General features: G+C 44.3%; 3 protein-coding genes across 4 annotated transcripts in view; 1 reads left to right on the top strand and 2 right to left on the bottom strand.

Annotated features, from left to right (window-relative positions):
* Nucleotides 1-1,182: 1,182 nt before the first annotated feature.
* On the bottom strand, nucleotides 1,183-21,595 carry Dclre1a (DNA cross-link repair 1A). Its single transcript, XM_057779796.1, has 10 exons — nucleotides 21,340-21,595; nucleotides 19,810-20,868; nucleotides 17,226-18,824; nucleotides 15,777-15,910; nucleotides 14,798-14,916; nucleotides 13,589-13,729; nucleotides 11,012-11,157; nucleotides 9,860-10,014; nucleotides 3,144-3,285; nucleotides 1,183-1,652 (listed from the first exon to the last, which is right to left on the bottom strand). Exons 2-10 carry the CDS (start codon nucleotides 20,273-20,275, stop codon nucleotides 1,492-1,494), a joined length of 3,063 nt encoding a protein of 1,020 aa, XP_057635779.1. The 5' UTR covers nucleotides 20,276-20,868; nucleotides 21,340-21,595; the 3' UTR covers nucleotides 1,183-1,491.
* LOC130880658 (60S ribosomal protein L19) lies at nucleotides 12,734-13,414 on the bottom strand. The gene has a single exon (XM_057779799.1). The coding sequence runs from the start codon at nucleotides 13,396-13,398 to the stop codon at nucleotides 12,808-12,810; it is 591 nt and encodes a 196-aa protein (XP_057635782.1). The 5' UTR covers nucleotides 13,399-13,414; the 3' UTR covers nucleotides 12,734-12,807.
* A 215-nt stretch (nucleotides 21,596-21,810) lies between the features above and the next one.
* The window catches only part of Nhlrc2 (NHL repeat containing 2), a 45,164-nt gene continuing 42,890 nt past the window's right edge, over nucleotides 21,811-24,084 (top strand). For both annotated transcript variants that reach the window (XM_057779798.1, XM_057779797.1), the window contains exon 1: nucleotides 21,811-21,988. In XM_057779798.1, the coding sequence (XP_057635781.1) occupies nucleotides 21,811-21,988 (178 nt within the window). The remainder of the gene's footprint in view (nucleotides 21,989-24,084) is intronic.

The following is a 24,084-nucleotide window of genomic DNA, read 5'->3' as shown; positions in this document are numbered from 1 at the left end:
TGGTCCAACATTTCAGAGCACATTTGTTACAGTTTCCTGAGTTCTACATCCAGAATTGCCTCAAGATTGCTGGCTGAGATGATCCAGCCTTACAGAATACTCCAATCAGGACTTGACCATAATCCTAAATTTTCTTTGGGTCCCCATAAGATTATCAGTGCCCCTAAATAGTAGGAAGTAGCCTAGAAAACTACACCCACATTCTTAAAAAATGGATTATGGATGTTTGTCTTTGTTTAGATTGTTGGCTGATATGGGATTCCCCTCTGTATACTGTGATTACCATTAATGAATAAAGAAACTGCTTTGAACCTATAGCAGGGCAGAACTTAGCTAGGCAGGGAAAACTAAACTGAACGCTGGGAGAAAGGAGGCAGAGTCAGAGAGAAACCATGTAGTCGCGGGAGACAGATGCTGGGAACTTTACCCAATAAGCCGCAGCCGTGTGGCGATACACAGATTACAAGAAATGGGTTAAATTAAGATGTAAGTGTTAGCAAATAAGAAGCTAAAGCTAATGGGCCAAGCAGTGTTTTAAATAATATAGTTTCTGTGTAAATATTTCAGGTCTGAGCTGCTGGGCAGCCAGGAAACAAACAAGTGACCCTCCCTGCAACAGTTGGCTACAAATTGTTATGGATAATGGTCAGAAAAAAAGCTAAATAAAGGAAATTAGATTTGAGTTCTTGTTTTGAAAAGAAAAAAAAGGGAGAAATGTTGTTGGACAATGCTCTAATACACTGTAAAGATTTGTCACTCATATTGGTTTAATAAAACCAATGATTGTCCAGCAGCCAGGCAGGAAGTGTAGGCAGGGCAACCAGACTAAGAGAATTCTGAGAAGAGGAGAAACAGAGATAGTCATCAGTCAGACACAGAGGAAGCGAGATAAAAATGCCTTACTGAGAAAAAAAATACTAAGCCATGTGGCTAAATATAGATAACAATTATGGGTGAATTTAAGTTGTAAGGGCTAGTTAATAATAACTCTGAGCTAATAGACCAAACAGTTTATAATTAATATAGGCCTCTGTGTGTTTATTTGGGAATGGGTAGGACAGAAACCTTTTTCTACAGCAAAGTATAAAATTGTTTTAAAAAATTAAGTCTACTAAAAAGAAAATGAAATGACAAAACCCATCAAGAGATGGTTTAATAACATCTATATTAATTTTTATTTAAGAATGCATATCATATAAAAGTTTTATTTCATATTATTTTTGGTCTAGTATCCATTATCATGAATCTTTTTGGTTTCCTCCCATTAGGTTGCTGAAGATTACTATTTCCTCCATGGAGAAAGAATGAAGAATTAAAGGCATGGGGAAGACGCCCTCTCAGCTGTCCCTGAGGAATCTGAGAGGATTCAGTAGCATGGATACAGTATTCAAAGATGAGTGAGAAACACAGTCATGAGACCGCTTTCATAAGATGCATTTCCTGTTGGCTTAGACTTAACCACCAACGCCTGCTGACTCTTCTGCAACAGCATCAGTATCCAGCCTCCAGTTTCCACTCTTTAAAGCACTTCTCCATCGCGTTCCGGGACTTAAAGCTGCCGACATTTACGGTGGGAATGATTTTCTGTGGTTTCAGCCACTGGACAAAACGTTTCATTTCTAGGTAACTACTGTGTTCACTATAGGGAATTCCTGTAAGGCCAAAAGGAAGAGATTATTTACTAAAAACTAAAATAATAAAAGTAAAAGAAAATAGAAAAGCAGTATAGAATATTGCTGTTAAAAAATTCTGGTGCTAGCTGGGAAATGGTGGCACACGCCTTTAATCCCAACACTCGGGAGGCAGAAGCAGGCGGATCTCTGTGAGTTTGAGGCCAGCCTGGTCTACAAGAGCTAGTTCCAGGATAGGCTCCAAAGCCACAGAGAAACCCTGTCTCAAAAAAAAAAAAAATCGGTGCTTTAGTTATGATAATAAAACTTGATGTTTTTATGATTAATAAAGTTTAAAACAGTAACAGAAAACTCAGGGCACACATGCAGATACACATACAAAACCCCAAAACAAAACTTTTAAATGCACATACCTAAAAAGTATTCTAGAATTATATTTAATTGGAATGTTTGTCCTCTAAACCAGTGGTTCTCAACCTGTGGGCTGTGACCCCTCTGAGGGTTGAACAACCTTTTCACAGGGGTCACCTAAGACCTCCAGAAAACACAGATATTTATTAGGATTCATAACAGTAGCAAAATTACAGTTATGAAGCAGCAAAGAAAATAATTTTCTGGTTGGGGTCAACACAACAAGAGGAACGGTATTAAAGGGTCGCAGCGTTAGGAAGGTTGGAACCACGGCTCCAAACACTTCACTCACTGTGAACGTCAGGGAAATCAGAGGAGATGTGAGAAAATGAAAAGAACGGCAAGCAGGAGACTTTTGGTTTCTAGCAAAAGCCAACGCCAGGGCCAAGCTTTACACACATAAAAAGAAAGAAGCAAAAAAAGAGGATTCTAAAAATCCCTTTGTGTCTTTTACAGTTAAAGTCCCACGGAGGAGGGTCATGGGAGTCTCTGAATGAAAAGTCCTCAGTGGTCTGGAGACACAGCGCATGTCTCCCAAGGGACTAACAAAGGCAGCCTGCACCAGCTGTCACCCCTAAATCCCCACATCTAACCCACCTCTTCCTGTCACGACCTCACCGCTTCCTGCCAGCTAAACTTGGGTGTAAAACCACAGCATTGCCCTTTCGAGTACTTCTATCATTTCCTCTACTACCCTGACTACAGCATGTAGTGATCTGCCTTAGCCACCATCCGAATATCACCAACTCTTGTTGGCTGGCTTACAGGACTGGATAGGAATTCAGGGTTGTAGAGAGCCTCGAAACTCTAGAGCTGCTAAATTCTTTGCTGTCTGTTTTTCTTGGTTCTTAATTTCATAATGCTTTTAAGGAATGAACAGTAACAAACATTACAGTGAGAAATTCTGGACCAGAATGACGGTTCAGTGGGTTAGGACACTTGCTGCCATGGCTTATGATCCAAGTTTGATCCCCAGGACCCACAGGGTAGAAGAAGAGCTGACCCTGCAAGCTGTCTTTGAGCTCCATGGTATACTCGCACAAATAAAGATATAATAGAAAAGGAGAAATTGATGAAAATGAGAAACTTGAACAACTTTACCATATATTGATATATTTCCTTTCGTCTGGGGAGTGATATCCGCTATGCTTGTTATGTTATTGGAATGTGTCCATCCTGTAGGTCGAAAAGCCAAAATCTGATCATATTTCCCACCACACTTCTTCAGGTGACTCTGTAAGCCCTGTCAAATGAGAACAGTTGGTTTGCTTGTCAGCGTTAGCAGAGACAGACCGTGTGGGGTCAAAGGGCGAGATGAGAGAGCACACTGGCAGCCACGGGCAGGCCTGCTGTTAAGAATCGTGTGCAGCAGCCCAGGGCCAGGCTTCTAGGAAGACAGACATGGGAAACACACACACAGCTTCTCTTCTCGACTTTCCTAACAAGTAAGGCGACGCCTGGAAAAAGGTACAATTAATTGTTTGCAAGTTAAGTAACAGAGTCAAATGAATTATGACTGAGTTAACTACAAAATCCCACCTCTTCCCAAACCCCACAGACAGAGACATTAATATTATAGCAACAAGCATAAATGCAGCATAAGTCTTCGTGTGTAAGCTGACGAGGACACAGACGTCTCCAGCTAAGAGTGGTACTGTACTCAGCACAGATCCACACTTTAAAAATGTACCTAGCATTCCTCTTGGGCACTTGCTTTTCACCCTCAAATGTGAACTGGGCTCATCTTCAGTCTTCAGGCCTGTAATCAGGACTACGGTGCTTCTTATTACTGTTCTATGGCTGTGAAGAGATGCCACAGCCAAGGCAACGCCTATCGAATAAAATGCTTAACTGGGGCATCTTTACAGTTTCCGAGGCTCAGTACAGTATCGCTGTGGCAGGGAGCCGATGCAGGTATGCATGGCCCTGGAGAAATAGCTAAGAATTCTACATCCTCAAACAGAAGCAGGGATACTAGCTTGGGTTTTTGAAGCCTCAAAGCCCACCCCCCAGTGACACACCTACTCCAACAAGACCACACCACCTAATCTTTTCAATAGTGCTACTCCCTGGTAACTAAGCATTCAAATATGTGAGTCTATAGGGACCATACCTATTTAAACCACCACATTCCATTCTTAGACCCCATTGGTTTGTAACCATATCATAATGCAAGTGTATTTTGTTTAACTTCAAAAGTTTTCATACTCTGACAGTCTCAATAATATTCAAAAATCCAAACTTCAAAGTTTCTTCTGAGATTCATGACATCTCCTAACTGTAATCCCCTATAAAATCAAAATTAAAAAAAAAAACAACAAATCACATACTTCTAAAATACAATGGCACAGAATACATATTGTCATTCCAAAAGAGAGGAAAAGGAGCATAGTGAGGAAATACCGGACCAAAGCAAGACTGGAAACTCAGCAGGCCAATCTCCAAACTCTGCAGCTTCATGTCTGATGTCAAAGCTCTCTTCAGATCTCTAGCTCCTTTCAGCTTTGTTGACTACAACACACTTCTTCCTCTTGAGCTGATTTCACTCTCCTTTCCTTAGCAGGTCTCCCACAACTCTGGCATTTCCAACATCTTGGGGTCTCCAAGGCAGTCCAGGCTCCACCTTCACAGCTTCACACATGGCCTCTGTGGACCTCCATGCAGGGACACTCCTGACACACGCCTGGCTATGGAGGGGATTCCACACATTGTTCTTTTCTTGGATTCTTGACTCTAAGGTCAGAACCATGTGACGGAAGCTACCATGTTCTGCTGCTTAATGGGCCTGGAACATGGCCCCCTCATTCAACTGCATCTTCATCAGCTTTCTGTTGTAGATGGGTTTCCCTCACTGTGGAAGCTCTATTTCTTTTCAGAAGTTGGAAGCTAGCTGGGTGGAGTCTTGCCCTGAGGTCAGCACTCCCTTTCTTCCAGTATTGTCAGGCTTTTCTTTAAACTTTTCATCTCCTTGAGCACTGGACTTAGTGCCATTGCACTTCCTAGTGCTCTCTCTCTCCTCAAACTGTACATTTTGTATTTTTCTTTGCGCAGTTTGTTCATATTCATTATAGACATGCATATGAGTGACCACTAAAAATAGTACAACACAGTCAATACTAGGCTGTCGTAAAACTTCCTCTGCCAATGCCATCAATTCAAAACTCTTTAACTTAGCCTCAGGAAGATTTTTTTAGGACAGGGACAAAGAGCAGCCATGTTCATTGCCAAAATATCACAAGAATGGTCCTAGGCCATTTACTGATAAGCTTCACCTCTGAACCTCTGGGAGCTGGAACCACACAGATCAATCGCCCTCAGCACTGTCTTCTAGGCCCTCCTGGGATGACCCAGTAACCCTTGCTCAAAGCACCCAACTACTTTTCTAGTCCAAACTCCCAAAGCCTTCCATATTTCTCTAACAAACATCAACACCCAGTTTCTGGTACCAACTTCTGTCTTAGATACTGTTCTATGATTACACCATATCAAGGAAATTTTAATAAAAGAAAGCCTTTAATTGGGGGCTTGCTTACAGTTTCAGAGGTTTAGTCCTTTGACATCAAGACAGGGAGCGCAGCAGCAGGCAAGGCAGCCATGGTGTTGGAGAAGTAGCTGAGAGCTACATCCTAATCAACAGACAGAGACAGAGGGACTGGGCCTTTTGAAGCCTCGAAGCCCACTCCCAATGAGGCACTTCCTCCAACAAGGCCACACCTTCTAGTCCTTATCAAATAGTGTCACTTCCTGATGACCATGTATTCAAATATATGAGCCTATAGGAGCCACCCTTATCCAAACCACCACACATGCTCTTCTCGTAAGAGCCGAGTAGAATAAAGTGTCTCAGCTAAAGTCATAACTAACTACAGCATTTCAAAATCTGCTAAGAATCCATTCCAAGGCCGGGCGGTGGTGGTGCACACCTTTAAACCCAGCACTTGGGAGGCAGAGGCAGATGAATTCTGTGAGTTCGAGGCCAGCCTGGTCTACAGAGTGAATTCCAGGATAGGCTCTAAAGCTACAGAGAAACCCTGTCTTGGAAAACAAAACAAAACAAACAAAAGAATCTATTCCAAGTCAAATCTTTGAAAAGTGGTAACAGAAAGAATGGGAATGGTAACATAAGGGGATGTTTTTAAGGTCAACTTTTTTTTTTTTTTTTTTGGTTTTTCGAGACAGGGTTTCTCTGTAGCTTTGGTGCCCATCACGGAACTAGCTCTTGTAGACCAGGCTGGCCTCGAACTCCCAGAGATCCGCCTGCCTCTGCCTCCCGAGTGCTGGGATTAAAGGCGTGCGCCACCACCGCCCGGCTAACATTTTTGATTTTCAGGTTGAAACCTAGGATTTCAAAAGCTTAGAATGAATCAAAATATACTTCATTGATGAAATAGCCTCATTTTCATATGTGCGTGTGCGTGTATGTGTGCCCGTGCATGTGTGGAGGACATGGGTATCTTGCTCTGCCATGCTCTGCCTTGTTCCCTTGAGTCAGGGTCAGTCACTGAACCCGGAACAGGCTGGTGGCCAGCAGCCCCTGTCACCTTCCCATCTCTGTCCCACGGCACTAGGGTTGTGAGCACTTGCACCTATACCTGGCTTTTTACATGGGCTCTGGATTTGAACCCAGGGCCACATGTTTAGGCAGCAAGTGCTCCTATCTGCAGAGTCCTCTTCCCAGCCTCCCCTCCACTGCCTTTGTAACAACCAAAACCTTTCATTAATGTGAAGCAAATATAAAGCTATCTATCATGAAAAACTTGGATTTCTAATCAACTCCTAAAACTTTAAGAGTTGGAGCTACAGACATTTAAGTTTCCATTACATCCCTGGCATTGCCAATTAATAAGTTTTTGTTTTGGTTATTTTCTTATTTACTATTTTTCCTCACTTTGTGCTCCAGAAGAAAGGAAGCAACAGTAAACAGAGACTGTGGATAATAAGTAAAATATATGCATCATCCCATAAATTGGGGGATAATAAGTACAATATACACATAGCCCCGTAAACTGGGGATAATAAGTATAATATACGCATGGTCCCGTAAACTGGGGATAATAAGTATAATATACGCATGGTCCCGTAAACTGGGAATATTAAGTATAATATACGCATAGTTCGTAAACTGGGGATAATAAGTATAAATACACGCATGGTCCCATAAACTGGGGATAATAAGTATAATATATGCATGGTCCCGTAAACTGGGGTTGGGTTTGCAACATCGCTACCAACTTACCCACTTCTATTTGTTTCTTCAAGACTACCTAAAAGAATTAAATGAGAACCTAGGAGACAAATCGGTTATTCTAAAAATAGCATGTGATATAAACCAGTGCTACAAATAGAAACCCATGGTTCCATGAGCCAAGTCTGCAGAGAAGGCTGCCAGCAACCACTAGCTGTACGCTAGCTACAACTGCAGGACTTCTCACGAGGAAAGCTATTATAAACTATTCGGTCAACACAAAGTCCCTGACTTATGACTGTCTCTCTCTGTTTATTAGTAACCAGTTTGTGAGGAAAACGCCTTGGTAATGTCACCAGTTTCCTTCAGAAGGCCAACCATTCCCCACAGCATCCATAGATCGTCTCTTACCACATTTAGACAATACGGGTTAAGTCTGAGGTGGCAGTTAACCACATGACGCCTGTAAGACCTTGGCATGAGCCAGAGTGTGAATTAAGCATCATTTGCAGGATTTCAGCCTTAACTTTCAGATACGAGAGTGCACATGATCGTGTATGTGTTCAGGTATGTGTTGTGCTTGTGCAGGCCAGAGGGTCATCTTGTGTGTTGTTCATTGGGCTCCATCTGCTTTTAAGACAGGCTTTCTCACTATCTGAAGCTTGCCAAGTCGCCTCAGCTAGCTGGTCAGGGAGTCTAGAGACTCCCCTCTCTGCTTCCCAGGGCTGAGACTGCAAAGCACACACAGGGCTCAAGTCTCCCCAGGCCCTCTCAACAGTAGTTACTGTCTGTCTGTTTCACTATCGCCATCCAAATGTGAGCAGGGGGTTATTTCACTGTGGTTAGGGTCTGCAATGTCCTGACAGCTTACAGCACTGGGCCCCCTCCATCCGTGTGTGCCTTCTTTGGACGGTCTTCTCACTCCTTCCTTAGCTCCCTCCCATCATGACTGCACTGCACAGCCCCTGTGCTGGTCAGCACGGCTGCTCTAATTGCAGTCTGCTTTCCTTCCCTCTGGCCTTCTCTGCAGCACACAGCATCTGGGAACACCCTTGTGAAAAGCTCTAACCCCTCAACCTCCATTACACTAACTAGCCACCCTGACCATCTGAACCAAGTAGGGAATTAAAAAGTGCTGCCTGTCGTCCAGGACAGTGCCACGCATCCTTCGGAGTAACCAGCATCCCTCAAGACTCTCCGCCAGGCAGGACAGTGCCACGCATCCTTCAGAGTAACCAGCATCCCCCGAGACGCTCCGCCAGGCAGGCAGCTCCCAAACTTAAAACACGCCCAGGGATGACTCAATCAGCAATGTGTAAAACCCTGCCTTGACGATACCTGAAAATGTGTGGATGACAGACCCAGGAAAATAGGTCCTAAACTTGTCCTTTCACCTCCTGTGCAAAGGTGTGCGGGGAGAATCCCTGCTCAGGAAGCAGCATTCATTTTCTTGATAGCTTGTTATTTGTAAGGCATAGGCTTCCTAGTTTAAAAAGCTTCAGAAAAGCTATGATTAATAAAAATCCAGAGTCAGATATTGGGGTTCAACCTTAAGGTCAGAAAAGCAAAACAGCCAGCCACTGGCTCTTACCTCTACCTCAAACCGAAATGGGGCAAGATTCTGTCCCCACAAATCCTCAAACTCCACACCACCACCGAGTTCCTGTCTCCTCCCCTATACATTCCTCTCTCCACCCAGCCATATGGCTCCTGTCTCTACCTCCCTAGTGCTGGGATTAAAGGTGTGTGATCCCAAGTGTTGGGATCACCTTATGTTTCTCTTTTAGCAGATTCAATCTTCTGTAGCCTGGAGTGGCCTTGAATTCCCAGAGACCCGTCCGCTTCTGTCTCCCGAGTCCTGGGACTGAAGGTGTGTGCCACCACTCCCTGGCCTGTTTGGCTGACTAGTATGGCATCTTTACTCTTTGATCTTCAGGCAAGCTTTATTTATTAAAAACAAATAATATGCCACTATTTTTCCCTTTTTGTCTAAAATAGAAAAGGTTATAACTAATATAAGAAAACTATATACAATAAGTACAATAACTATATACTATACAGGCAATAAATACATCAACAGTGTCTAGTCCATTTGCATTTGACAAGTTCAGAGAAAACACTCCATGTCTATCCTATCTTGGTGAGTCCAAAGTCTTGTACCTAATTGACTTTCTATCGTAACTTGCTTTCTGCATCTGGTAAACTATAACTACAACTATCTAACCTTCAACTCCCTCAGGACCTAAGAAGGAAATAATAACTCATTCAATAGACGCCAGTGTCTAATGACTAGGGCTGAATATCAGAAATGAATAGAACAGGCTTGAGGGGATGAACTTACACCTGTCTAACTCCCTCCCTCACCCTAGGAAGCATGGTCCTGGTACAAAAGTCTGGATAGCCAGATGGTGACACGTGATTCTGTTTGTGTGCCTTCCTTTGGGCTAATCCTCTAGTGTTTAAAGTCCCAATAGGCATGTGAATTACTCTACAGAGGTACTCACATACAAAAGCTAAAAGCATTAAATACTTTCCTTGGGGGGAGCTTCATTCTTTCAGAATTCCTTAGAGTCAAATACAGACGAATACCTTTGCTGGTTCATCCTAAAAGACACACATCGCGAGTGCTTACCTTAAAATTAATTTGCATCATTGGGAGGAGGTGAACCGAAGAACTGGACATGTCTGTAGTTATGAGGGAACTGACTTCTGGTATATTGAGGCTCTGTAAAGTCCTATATTTTTCTTGGGACATGCCCACCTTTGAACCCAAAACATCAGCAACGGCTGTAGGCAAGCAAGAGATGAGAAACAATAAAATCACAGTTTGTTAAATAAACAGGGTTATAACTTACTCAAATTAAAAAAAAATAACTTACCAAATAAAAAACAAAAACAAATTCACAAAAATAAACATTCACACTTTCATCACAAATAGCCAAATGACTTTGCTCTTTAGCTACATGGAACTAACAACCAAAGCCAAAGATTTCTTTTTAAAGGTCTGTACTTATTATATAAAAACCACAAAAGAGGTATAGAAGGCAGAGATGCCGAAAGGGCTCAGTGGTTAGGGGTGCATATCGCTCTTGCAGAGGCCCCAAGTTTGTCCTCAGCAACCACATGTAATTCTAGCTCCAAGGCAATCGGGTGCCTGCCGTCTTCTGGCCTCTGTGGGCACCTGTACTCACATGTACAAACATATACACATGTACACATGATTAAAGATAAAATTAGTCATAAAAAAATAAGCGGTGTAGAAAGAGGTAGTTGGAAAGGAAGACATGTTGAACCCTGGCCGTATCATTCCATCTCTTGGAAGCTGACATAGTATCATCATATTTAAGAAGAAATGGACAGCACTCCACAGAGACAAAACAGCACATCACCTAGACAAACTACAGGAAGACAGGAGAACCACTCAAGAGTGAAAGTTGTATTACTCTCCGACAGTTTGCTGGTGGTTACTGCAGGAATGGTGCAATATGGCTGTGCAGTAAGCACCTTTCCGAGCTAATTAAAATCACAATGATACACAGATTTTGCTGATAAACAGTCTGTACATAAGTGTCAACGTAATGCACTTATCAAATGCTTCCATAAACTTTAGCCTTCTGGTTTAAATTTATCAAACGCTACCCATCTTTCCTTTAACTTCAAAGGTAATACTGGATCATTTCAGAAAATAAATATCAAATGCAAGAGCAGAGACTGAAAGGGCCCTTTGCAAGAGAATCTGATCTTTATAATATATTAATGCAAATTAGACACCACTCGCACCCACCTAGGAAGACTTTCTCCTTTCCGATACAGTATGTGCCACAGACAACAAGAGCGCGTGGGTTTAGAGTTACGGCCTCAAAGGCAGTGTTGATGGCAAACTGGATAACCTCCTGCTGGGACGGGAAGGTAAATTCTGGGCTGCAGTATCTGTGACAAGGAAACGCAGTTCTCGTTAACAGGGGAACATGAGACTGGCTCTATTGGATGCTGCTTTAGAGGAAAACAAACCAGCCAGTTACATTCTCCGCGTGTACCAAGTATTCAAAGGACAGCCTCACACTGCCTAGAATGAAAAAGCTCATTCCCAGTCACTGCCAATTTATGGTAGGGTAAGAGTTTTTCACAGATATTTTAATTATGCTTTTATCATCCTCAAAGAAATTTCCTGTTGGAATATTTTCTTCTCAATAAGAATATTTCTACCCAGTTACCCATTTTAACTATGAATGATAAAACTCAGTACCTATTTTTAAAACCCAAGTAACTATCGAAGAAAACTGAAAGAGATTATATTTGTAGGAAAGAATTCTGACTTAATAAATAAGAAACTTAACATGAATTTTAATGTGGCATTTCACATTAACAGTGATGTCCACACGGCTATCACCTTTCACAGATACATAAACACATACATCACAAGAATACAGCAGACACGGGGCTGAGGAGATGGCTCAGGGGTTAAGAGGACATGCTGTTCAGTTCCCAGCACCCATATCAGTCAGATGCCAACCTAGCCTGTGACGTCAGCTCCAGCGGATCCAGTATCATAGGCCCCCACTGGCACTGCACTCAACTACATACTCACATAGACACACAATTAAAAATAATGAAACAAATCATTTAAAAAATACAACAGCTCTATCTGGACCCAGATACAAAACACCCAGTGAAGAACTGGCCCCAAGCTGTTATCTGCATATATTTTGAGATGAAAAGAGTGATTTTGCTAAAATATAACATACTGTAAACACCAAACAAATGATTTCCCGTGACTTTCAGAATTGTTTTTGCTATTCAGTCATCAAAAACAGGAAAGAATCTGGATACCTTTCTCTTATGAAAACTCACAAAGACATTCAGAACCATACGAAGAATAAACACTTCTTTATTTATCTATTACTTAAAGGACACAGGAGGACACAGCATCACTGTGAGCCACTGGCTGGGACTTAGGGACACAGGAGGACACAGTGTCACTGTGAGCCACTCCCTGTGGGAAGGCTTGTCCTTTGTGCGTCTGCTTTTTAAATTTCATCCAAAAACATCCTAGAAATATTTAATAGAATTAATTCCCAACAAATCAATGGGTTATTTTAATATATGACATTGCATTGTATATAATATTTATAATTTTGTCAATTACACCTTAATAATGCTGAGATTACATAATTCAAATATAATCTCTTATGCAATTATATTTGTACCACTGAAGAATTCAAAGGTGCCACTTAAAAATTACCTTTTTAAGAAAAGAACAAAAGTAATTCCAACAGTCACAAACAAAACTACATTGTAGCCCGTTTCCCCTTCACAATTATACCCAACAACTATACAGACCTTTGGAAAAAGACTAATTTAAAGGGGATTTTCTTAAAAATCTATTTTCCAAATTTTCTGTTTTTAGTAACAGAATTGTCCTATAAACATTTTCAAAAATAAAATAACAATAAATTATGACATTTAATTCTAAATTTGCCTTTTAGCAGGTATATTTTTTTTTTTAAGGGTTGTTTTATTTTAATGACTGATCCACCTGAGGTCACAGGCAGCCCACTATGTACAGACTCTAGGGAAGTTCTATTTCTTGGTCTCTTCCTCCTTGGACAGAGTCTTGATGATCTCCTCCTTTTTGGCCTGGAGGCGCTCCTCCCGGCGCTTTCTTGCTTCCTTGGTCTTAGACCTGCGAGCCTCAGCCTGGTCAGCCAGGAGCTTCTTACGGGCCTTGTCTGCCTTCAGCTTGTGGATGTGCTCCATGAGAATCCGCTTGTTTTTGAAGACATTCCCTTTGACCTTCAGGTAAAGGCTGTGATACATATGGCGGTCAATCTTCTTGGATTCACGGTATCTCCTGAGGAGGCGGCGCAGGATCCGCATTCTTCTCATCCAGGTCACCTTCTCGGGCATTCGGGCATTGGCAGTACCCTTCCGCTTTCCTATGCCCATATGCCTGCCCTTCCGTCGAGCCAAAGTGTTTTTCCGGCAGCGAGCCCGGGAATGGACAGTCACAGGCTTCCGGATGATCAGCCCATCTTTGATCAGCTTCCGGATCTGCTGACGGGAGTTGGCATTGGCGATTTCATTAGTCTCGTTGGGGTCCAACCAGACCTTCTTTTTACCACAGCGCAGGACGCTAGAGGCAAGCCTCTTCTGTAGCCTGAGCATACTCATGGCTGCGGACGCAGCAGCGAAAGGCTAGCAGGTATATTTTTTAATGGCATCCTTTCGATAAACACTCTTAAAAAAATAATTGGCTGTGAACCATCACTTTAATTATCTAAGCAAAAGCTTAAATTACCCATAAAATGTAGAGCAGAGCTCTCGGTGAGAAAAGAGAACACCCAAAGAAAGCATGTCTTACGTGGTGTCTAAGTAGAGCGTGTGGACTTTGTGGCCTGCGAGAAGAGAGCGCTCCATGCTGGGGTTGGCTCGGAAGTCTCCCGTGTGCAGTATGACAGTGCCATTGGGAAGACGGAAAAGGATCATGGTAGCACCTGGACAGCTGGACAAAGACGTTTTAGAGGAGCACAGACAAAGCACTTGGACCAAGGGCATTTCTTTCAGCATCAGTGGGAGCATGGACTTTATGAGCTGAGCACAGATGTACGGAGTGGGGGGTGGAGGGGGAGCTGCCTAGGCCTACAGGTACACAGTCCTAAGAAGTCCTGGTTCCAGGACAGGCTGGCCCCTAAGCCCTCAGGACAGCTTCTGTTTGATGAAAAGATACTAGCTTGAACAAGCAGTTATGTGAACTATGTCATCTGTGGTAAATATTTCAATAACATCAACTCCAAAAAATATCAGAACTCAAACTGGCCATGAACAAAAGGAATACTAGCAAGGCTGGACAACAACTTCTTTTTTTCTTTTAAAGAATCTAACATGCTAATATAATATTGGCCTGGACTTCAGCAAATCTAGATTTAGCCTTTCTTCTTTCTCTAAATACCTGTGATCTCTATGGATAGGCTCACAGCCCAGAAGGAAGCATAGCTGGTAGCTGTGTTTGGGCGACATGAATCCTGATGGTACCTTACACTGGGGGACAGTCATAGAGAGGGGAAAGAAAGAGACAGGGAGGGGAGAACAACAGAGACAGAGGGGAAAAGACCCTATTTCCATGGGAAAAAGAAACATTCCAAATTTTACAGTCTAAAATTGAATTATTATTATTTATTATTTATCTTAAAATCATTTAGTTTAGGGTGGGAAGCAAGGCACCAATCCTCTGGTATCCAAATGGAATATAAGATTTCACTTTATGCAAATTATATTTAAGAAAATGGAAAACATCTAGAAGAACAGTAACAACATACTTTTTAAAAATATGAAGTGTCATAAGTCAACATGGGTTAGATAACAGATTCTCTCTATACTTAATCTGATACTAAAATTATTTTTTCAAAAGTAGAAATAGGATTTACTCCAGTTAAGAGCCAAGTTTGTTAGCTCCAGGCTCTAGACCAAGCCCGCCACTGTTTCCTTTGTCAACACTTTAAAACGGGCACCCCGCATGAGACTGCTGTCCTGCCTTCGTGTCAAGGGGGAGGACGAGGGATCCCACACTTACTGATTGGCATCCAGCAAAACAACCTTGACACCGTCCACTACACACTCAGTGTCCATCGGCAATTGATGGATGTACTGCTCTTGCACACGGAGCTTCTTCTTCAACAAGTTGCCGGTTATCTGCAGATGGTGAATTTGTTACTGGGGCAGCAGGACACTGGGAGTTGTGCGCCACAGCAGCTGAGAACCTGCTGTCTCGATAATCTCAGTCTCTCCACTTTGATGCCTGTGAAGGCTCCACCCACACCAGGAAAAGGTCTGTAAGACAGCCATGCTACTCTTCTGCCTGCTCACCTGGGAAAGCTCGCTGTTCCCTGCTGGGGGCACAAAATGTTTCCTGGCCTGGTCACAGCCCACTAGTATGGGTTTTCCCGTGTTTCTTCCTGGTATGTGGTGGAGACTCTGAACTTTCTGGAAACCTAAAGTACACATTTCTGAGGTGCCTGTGCCTCTCCACAAACTACCCGAGAGGACACTTCATGTCTGCTGTGAGGATTAAGTCAAAATCCAGAGAAAGTCCCTGGGAACTGGGATTACAATGTTCACCGACTAACAGGTAGTTCAAGGTATTCTGTACGGTGAAACTCTCTCTCCCTTTGGCTGGGGGCAGGGTCTGAGGCAGCACTGATGCAGAACAGCCCCACCTTAGCATTATCTGTGGATGTTAGCCTTGGAAGCTACAAGTTCTCTACAGTTAAGTGTTCTGCCTTCACATCGGTTCGGCACTCCAAAGAGTGTTTGCTGAGTAAAACTATTGAGTATACTGTGGGGATGTTTATTATTCTCACATAATAAGATTCATTGGTAAAAGCAGGTTGTAACTGTTGAGATGACAGTTTGGGATCTGGTTTATCCACTTTCTCCACGATAATGCTGGCTCGTCTAGTTTTCAATATTCTATTTTCTTTTTTTTTTTTTTAACCAAGCTTCTCAAAGTCGCAACATTGCACCGAGCCAGAGTTTAGAACGCTAAAACTTACCTCACTACAGTAAACTGGGAACGTGGAGTCCTTAGACAAGCCGGCATAGTGATCGGAATGGAAATGCGTGAGAAAATAGGCAGTGCAGCCTTCAACCTCGCCATACTGGAAAGCGTCCACGGTAAAGCCAGTTCCTGCAAAGAGATGGCCCCGTGGGATGAGCAGGAGCCAAGGTGGTCACGTGCTCCTCTGATGGGTACCTCTCATTTAACCCACAATTTAACTATGATTTACTTAAAACGTAAAATTACCAAAAGGTGAGATTAACTCCCATGTCTACTAAACATTCCAGTGCTTGTGCATAGTCTCATCAAAAAAAAAAAATTAAAAGACACTAAGTTACAAACCAATCATTTCTTTGCCCCAATTAATACTTTTACAATGCTGATACTTAGGGGGGCAATTGAAATCTCTCATTTCTACAAAGCAGTGGACGGAGAATGACTTAGAAGTCCAAAACCATGAATTCTCCATAGGGTGACACTTATTCGCTTCTCTAGGGTCAGAAATGGTAGGGGCCAACGGCATTACAAAGGTTGCAGTTCTCTCTGGTAGGGCCACAGTAAGTAAGAGACAGACAGGGCTATCTACAGCCTTTGTTTCGTTTCAGGGTAGTGGGGAGTAAGGAAAGAAGAAGGGATCGCCTCAAGAGTCTCCCCAGAGGAACAATAACAAAAATTAAGTTCAGAAATACTGTTCTGATATGAGCTTATGGAAGAAACAGCCGAGGGTGCCGGCAGGTGATGCGCAGGTAAAGACTCAGCTTCACATTTCTGCTGAGGCCACCGATACACAGCACACAGAGTACAAAAGCAAATCGCAATCATCGCTGCAAACAAAACATCAGTGACACATTTTTATGCGGTATTTAGAAGCTGAGGATATTACTGCTGTCTTATTGTATGCCATTGAAGAGTTAGTGTTTTCTTTAGTAATAGAATTCATTTCCATGCGCATTTTTGTATGAACTCATCTGTGAAGGCCTGGGCAGATACTCATTTGGAATATATAAACACACAAGTTCTGACTGCTCTGACACCAGCACTTCAGGCAGCACAGCCTGCTATCCTCCCCTTCTCCTGAGCCGCTGTGCCGCCTCGGCAGTGCTCAGCCACGGGATTTTATGATAGTGCACCGACGTCGTCCTTTCTTTCTGGCTAAATGGAACCTCCACTGCTCACTGGCCTTCCTGTAATCTATAACACCTACCTAATCGTTACAGAAGCATATATAAAATAAATGCTTGATAAAATTTTGTTGATAATGGAGAAAAAACAAAAGCAAAAACAAAAGCCTCAATTCTGCTAAAAGATTCATAGTGTTATAAAGAGGAAATAAAATATATGCTGAACACTAATTATTTCAAATATATCTACCCAGTGACAAGGTAAGTGAAGTTAAACACTGCTGTGTCTCCGCTGGGAAGCTGAAGTCAGTATTTCAACTTACCGGGAATTCTCTTATAAAACGGACAGGTTCTTCTCGCTTCCCTGGCACCAGACGATTCTGAAATGCCCCTGCTCCCTCTCTGCGGCCTGCCAAGAGTTCGGTTTACAAAGGCTTTGCTTTGGTTTAAACTGACTGCTCCCACTTCTGGCCTCTGAGGTGAATTTGACTTTTTATGTCTCTTCCTTTGATGTTGTGTCCTCTCTTGGGACAGCTCTGTAGAGTGCTGACTCTCATTTAAATTCCCTGAATCCAATTCTAAGTCACTTAGGGAGTTTTCCGCTTTCCTCTTGCGCGGCGGGCGCCTCTTGTCCTTAGGACTCACACCTGGACTGGCATTTGGCCCACCTACCGCACTTGCCCTCGGGGACGACTCTGCTTGTTTTTTGGGTGGTAATCCAAAAAACACACCTATGTCCATCTGCTTCATTGCCTTCTTGGAAGGTTGACTGGCATTGCACTTGGGACTGGAAGGCAAAGTGCTCAAAGATTTGGCGAGAGGCGCACTAGAAGGCTTGTCTCCCTTTCTGCAGCTACAGGTTGAGTTAGCAATGGTAGCACCCAAGCCCTTACTCCCTAACCCTCTTATTTGATTTTGGGTCGGATGCAAAGGCAGGTGATCTCCTCCCTCCTTTTCAAGCGGCTTTGACACGGCACTTGTACGGAATGGCAGAGAGACCTGACTGCCAACAGCTGAGGTTTCAATTTTCTGTGTCTGATGGCTTGATCCAAGTGAGTGAAATCTGCGTGGCTCACCAGGTTTGGCTTTAGTGGTTTGATCATCAGAAGTAGCACATCCTGCTGTTAATGCAGGCGAAAACAAGAGAAAGCCCGTGTCTGTGTGTGGTGGGGCACCTCGGGAGGGAAGCTGAAATGAGCCTCTTACAGCACTGCCTTCACACAAGCCACTGAGCTCAGCCTGAGTCTGCAGGCTTTTCGCCTGGGGGCGGACTCCCTCTCGCTCCTTCAGGAAGGGATCAAGAAATGTTTCAAATATGGCAGAGCCATCTTCTTCCAGGCAGCTGTCCTTAGAGCTCTGGGTAGAGAACAGCTCCGGCTGTGAATCATCCGGGGCTCCATCGAAGTCATAAGTCTCCTCATCACTCTGCAGCGGGGAGTAAGAGATCTCACAGCTGCTGCTGTTGTCTTCCCTCCTACTCTGGGAGCTGCTTTGACAGTTTAATGCATCCGCGGAAAGAGGCAAATCACCCCCCACAAGCTTGTCCTCCTTAACAAACCCTGCACGTTGTGGAGCCAGGGACACCTGAGGGCCCGTGGAAGTGGGAATCTTTCTGTAGGTCTCGGCTGGAAGCTGGGATGTTTTTAGACATTGTACCAGCAACGAAGAATCCGCTAAAACTTTCCTTAAATTCTCCGTGTTCAGATGCACGGGCCATTTTTCCTCGGGGTTACAGGAAGGGTCTGGCTTTGCTGCAGTAAAATGTCCAGCCGGCGTGTGTGACGGGCTGCTGAGGGGCGCCAACACCTGTGTTGGGCTGCAGAGAGGTTCATTGCTAGCCCTACTCTGAGCAAGCAGGAGGTGAGTATATTTCTTATAATGAGAAGGAATTGTGCAGGTACACCGAAGACCCTCGGGACACTCTGAAAATGGTTAAAAAAGAAAAAAAAAGATCATTTTACACATAAACTTTGACAGCACTAACAAAGTAACCTCTAAGGACAAGCACCACCGGTCACAATTTTATTTTGTTTTTGAGACAGTTTCTCTGTATAGCTCTGGCTTTCCTGGAACTCACTCTGTAGACCAGGCTGGCCGCAAACTCACAGACATCCACCTACCTTTGCCTTCCAAGTGCTGGGATAAAAGGTGTGCACCGTGGGTAGCCTTTAAGAACTATGGCAATAGCTATGTCTAAGTGCATGACAACTGTTAACGAGACCAACATTAAAATACCAAAGGTTAATCCAACATAGTTTTACAATGTACTATTTATTACATTTAAACAAAATACTTTTAGATTGCTTTTCAAATACTCTCTTCACAAGAAAATAATTTTAGATAACTTAAAAAAACAGTCATAACTCATTCTCCATATAGTTCAAGGAAAATTTTCTACATGTTAAATATGACATTTATCTTAAAATATAATAACATGGCACCACTTCTGCTGCTGGCATGTTTTAAGAGACTCTGAGTCATTTCAGACGACCTTCTAGTTCCTCTTCCGGTTACTAACACGCATGATGCATACAACATACCCATATTTAGAAACTAAATGTGTTTATAATTTCTATCGAACTCTAAAATAGGATAACAAATTGGCCCGGTTATTTAGCTTGTAGGAATCCTCATCCATAAAATGTTAATGCCATCTACTTTATGCCGTCCTTGTAAGAGTCAAGTAAGAGAAAGCAGAGCGGCAATAGCTCGCGCAAACTTCAGTGAACATTTATGGAAAGTAACTGAGAGGCGGGGATGATGGCTCAGTCAATAAAGTACCTGCAGCATACACAAGGACCTGGGTCCATATTACCAGCCCTTAAATAAACAAGCCAGGCATGGTTGCACATTCTCATCTCCCAGCAGGGGGGAGACAGCAGCAGGAGAACCCCTGGGGCTTCTTACCTGTGTCAGAGATTGGTGGAGAATCCAAACACTCAAAAACATGCCATTGGGGTGTCTGACCTAGCAAGGAGGAAAAGGGCATCTGACAGCTTGGGCAATATCCATCGTAAACTGGGCGTACCCTTGGGGACACCTGTTTCTTTTTGGGCGTTTTACGGCTCTTTCTTGGAGTAGTCTCTTTGCTTTGAGACTGTGGAACCTCTTCTCCAGCACTAGAATTCTGACTGGCACCTACAGAAATCGGACAGCCTGTTTCTTCAAGGCATACGCCGGGGCCCTTTGGGTTGTCTTTATCGTCTGTGGTTCTTCTTTTGTTTCCTTTTCGTTTTGACTGGTCTTTTCCATCTGTTGCTTTTCCAACAGATTCTGGGATATTTTGAGAACAATTATTTGGATGTGCTGGTTTTGGTTTTCGTTTAGATTTATATTCCCAGATGTCTTCCTCCCAAAATGTGTCTTCTAACATGGCAAATGATTTTATGAGTATGTGAGCCTTTAGTAAATTCAGAGTCCTCTCCTTGCTACAATTTTTAATAGGAACAAATATAACCAAAAGCCAACTAACTTGGTGGGACTCTAAACCTTTGGTGATGATTGATACAGGCACACAACACACTTAGCACCCGCTGCTCCATTTATACCACAATAAATAAGAGACCCTACCACAGGCTAATGTCTGTACTGTTTTCTTTACAGTGCGACACTATTTCATTCAAGCATTGTTTTTCTTTTCCAGGACTTGATTCATAAAAATAAAAATCAATACGCCTTGAAAATTAAGCATGGTTGAGAAGTATCGGCCCAACAACTTTAAGACAGGCTCCATATAACTGTACTGAAGCTATCCTGATTCTCGTTCACGTGGGCAAGCAAGCGCCCACTCACAAGTCGGGTCACAGTTCCTTGTCAATCGGGTGCTTCAGGTCACTACTGAAACAAGCCACACCATAATCAAAGAGGTGTGTTGGTACAAAACTGCCCCTATTCGTGACTCATGGAGATCCGATCGGCTTCAGTTTCCTGGGTGACTCCATTTCTCCTCCACCATAGGACCAAACCCTGCACAGGGAACAAAGTTCAAACGAGTGAGACTTAGGCCACACTGAACTCCAGACCGCAGGGCCTGTCATCAGCCCCCTGTCCAGACGTCCAGAGAGGTCAAGTACAAAAAACGCCTACAGGCTCCTCCGCAGCCCTTTCCTTTGGATCGGGGTGGGGGAAGGCCAAGGAAGGGGGTCAGAAGTGACTCTCAGGTTAGGCACTGACAGCTCCCAAAGCGCGGTGCCCTCTGCAGCCCGGCGGCTCGCCCTGGCATCCCCGTGGGTGCACCTGGGCTGGTAGCTCGGGACCATCTGCAACTGCCTCTCCGCGCCGCCTCCCCCGCTGCGGGACATGCCATTCGCTCCGGCACTTTCAGCACCGCCAGAGTGACAGGATACTCTTGTTATTGTTGTTATTGACACAAAGCCACTGGCCTCGCTCCCTACAATAACGACCCTTCTCCTTTGAGGATTCCTTCGCCCCCTTTACCTTTCAGCTCTTTCTTGGCGGGAACTGCCGTGCCGAATCGGCTGATCGCAGAGTAACAGTGGAACAACTGAGGAGTTTTTTTTTTGTTTTGTTTTTCTCAAGTCGGGTCTTTTTAATTTGGATTTTATTTATGTTGGAAACCCTTCCGGGCTTCAAAGGGAATGGGTTCCCCAGCCCCTCTAGGGCGCGACCTGGGCGGCCTTTCCCGTGTCGAATCTGGCGCTCCGAACGTCCAGGCTTCGCGGCGGCGGCCCGGGACCTGGAAGGGGCGGGGAGGGCCGCGCAGGAGTTTGGTTACGCGCTGGGAAGCACGGCCCTTTGGCCCCTGGCGTCAGAACCAAGGCTTAGGGTAGACAGAAACGTGGGTGGCGCAGATCGGGGCAGGCCGGGCACCGCTCCGAGGCGGGAGGGCGGCGGCGCATCGGTCCGAGCCGCGCCCTCGATCCCGGATCCCTCGGCTGCTCGCCCAACATGGCGGCCCCCGCAGCGCGCAGTGCGAGCCTCTCGGGCCTGCTGCCCGCGCAGACCTCGCTCGAGTACGCCCTGCTGGACGCCGTCACCCAGCAGGAGAAGGACGACCTGATCTACCAGTATCTGCAGAAGGTGGACGGCTGGGAGCAGGACCTAGCGGTGCCCGAGTTTCCGGAAGGTGAGGGGCTGGCGTCGGGGACGGGGGGGGGGGACGACGACGGGGGACGGGGCTCCTCCCGGGTCCTCCCCTTCCTCGGGGTGGGGGACGGCGCCCTTCCCGCCTGCTGGCAGGGGCGCTGGTCCCTGCGATCCGCCCACATCCCTGAGGAGTTCCAGAGTGGCGACACGCGGGGGCGCGGGGTGCTCTGGACGGCGAGGACCAGTGTTCGCATCTTTGCCTGGCCTGCCGCCCGTGACCTCAGGGCCCCATGGATGTTGAGTGGCTTCGGTCTCCAGTGACCGGGGTACCCGGACCACCCTGTCCCTTCGTCTCTTATCCCAGCTTCACCGCCTCTTATTCCCGTCGATGTTTACGGATCACTTCTACGTGCAACAGAGACTGTTTTAAGCATTCCGGGAGAGAGTTTCCCTGAGGCTCGGTACAACCTCCAGGGCGCTCTTGTGTGTCTTGCCTTACAGTTGAGGAAACTGAGTCCCAGGAGGACTAGGGCACTTGCCCATTTGATAACACTAGAGTCGAACTACCACTACGTTCTGCAGACCTCGGAGCTGATGCTTCTTCTAGCCCTGCCGCGCGCGCTTCCACGTTCAAAGCGGTGGCGGACCTACTGTGTTTTAAAAACTGGAGTCCGTTTTAGTTCAGCAGCCAGGGTTGAATCCTAGCTGTGGGGGCTGTCAGAGCACGAGGAAATAGATACTCCCAGCAGTGTAGTTTAAACAAAATGCTGCCTTACCTTCGCTTGAGAGTGTCATTGTTTAGCTTGCTGCTGTTGGCGTGGGTCCTGGCGGGACACTGAAACCGCATACATAGTTAATTGGTCACTTGTGGCAGGGTTCACGTCCCTCAGGCTGTATCAGTACCTCTTCCATCCCACAACAATCTTGAATGTCAGTGTCTTTCTTACCCTTTTGCACTTGACTTAAGGGGGGGTTGCCACCTTATCCCCTTTATTATTATAGTGGATTTAAAATAGTGTGGAATTATAAACATGGCCGTGTAGAGGTTTATCCCATCAGAGAAACTTCAAAATAGCAAAAACATATATACAGGTGTATCCATATCGCCTGAAAGCTTTGTAATAAAGCAAGGAGGAAATACACTGTTAGTAACCAGCAAGCCATCGGCTAGACTTCTGGGAGAGCCTTTCAGTTTGCTTTACTACTGTGGTATTTGACCACTGTGACTCAAGGCATACTCATGAGAAATAATCGGACTTTGTTTTCCGGATAACTTGATAGTCTGCTGGACCCGACTGTTAAGGACAGCACGCTAAAAATGAACAAAGCGGTTGTAGCTCAGTGATAACCGAGAGTACCCAGGCCTCAGAAGCTACCACCTGCAGTCTGGTGGGCGGGCCAGGCCGGCCAACACTAAACCCTGTTCCTTCTTTGTTAGCCTTTTGCTTTTCAACACATTGCTTGACTTCTCCAGGTCTTGATTTGTTTTCGCTTGTAAAGTGGAGCTGATATTTACTTTACAGGGTTATTATGTGGAGGGAATTCAGGCAAATTCTTGGGTAACAAGGAGACTTACTAAGTTGGTCAGTCATTGTATTCGTTGTAATCATTGCTGCTGAAAATACATTATTATATCTGTGAACGCCTAGCACAATAACTTCAATGTGATAACACTCTGTGTCCTCAATATGTCACTTTTAACAATTTATAGAGACAGAATCTTAAATTTCTTGCATGTGGGATGTGAAATACGTGTTAATTAGTTGATTAGTTTTGTGTCATCAATTAGGTATATAATACTTATAAGGAGAAATAATTAAATGTCTATTGAACCCTGAGACCTTTAAAGTATATGTGGAAATACTAATTTGATTTGAGATAATCTTTTCTAGAATTTCGTTATAATGAAATAACTGCAGTTCCCGTTATTGGCCGTCCTCCTGGCTGCCATAGTCTCCATTTATGTCTGGTTTCAGGAACCCTCTAGTTAATCACCTCAAAATATTAAATGAAAAGTTCCCTAAAAGAACTCTCCCTAAGCTTTAAGTTGTACATTATTCTAAGTAGCACGGTGAAACTGTGCTCTCCTGTGTCTTCTCCAGCATGTCCATCTTCTGTCTGTTCATGACTAGCCAA

Source organism: Chionomys nivalis, chromosome 8 (genome assembly GCF_950005125.1).
Source record: "Chionomys nivalis chromosome 8, mChiNiv1.1, whole genome shotgun sequence".
Classification (NCBI taxonomy): domain Eukaryota; kingdom Metazoa; phylum Chordata; class Mammalia; order Rodentia; family Cricetidae; genus Chionomys; species Chionomys nivalis.
This window is presented reverse-complemented; position numbering and strand designations above follow the sequence as displayed.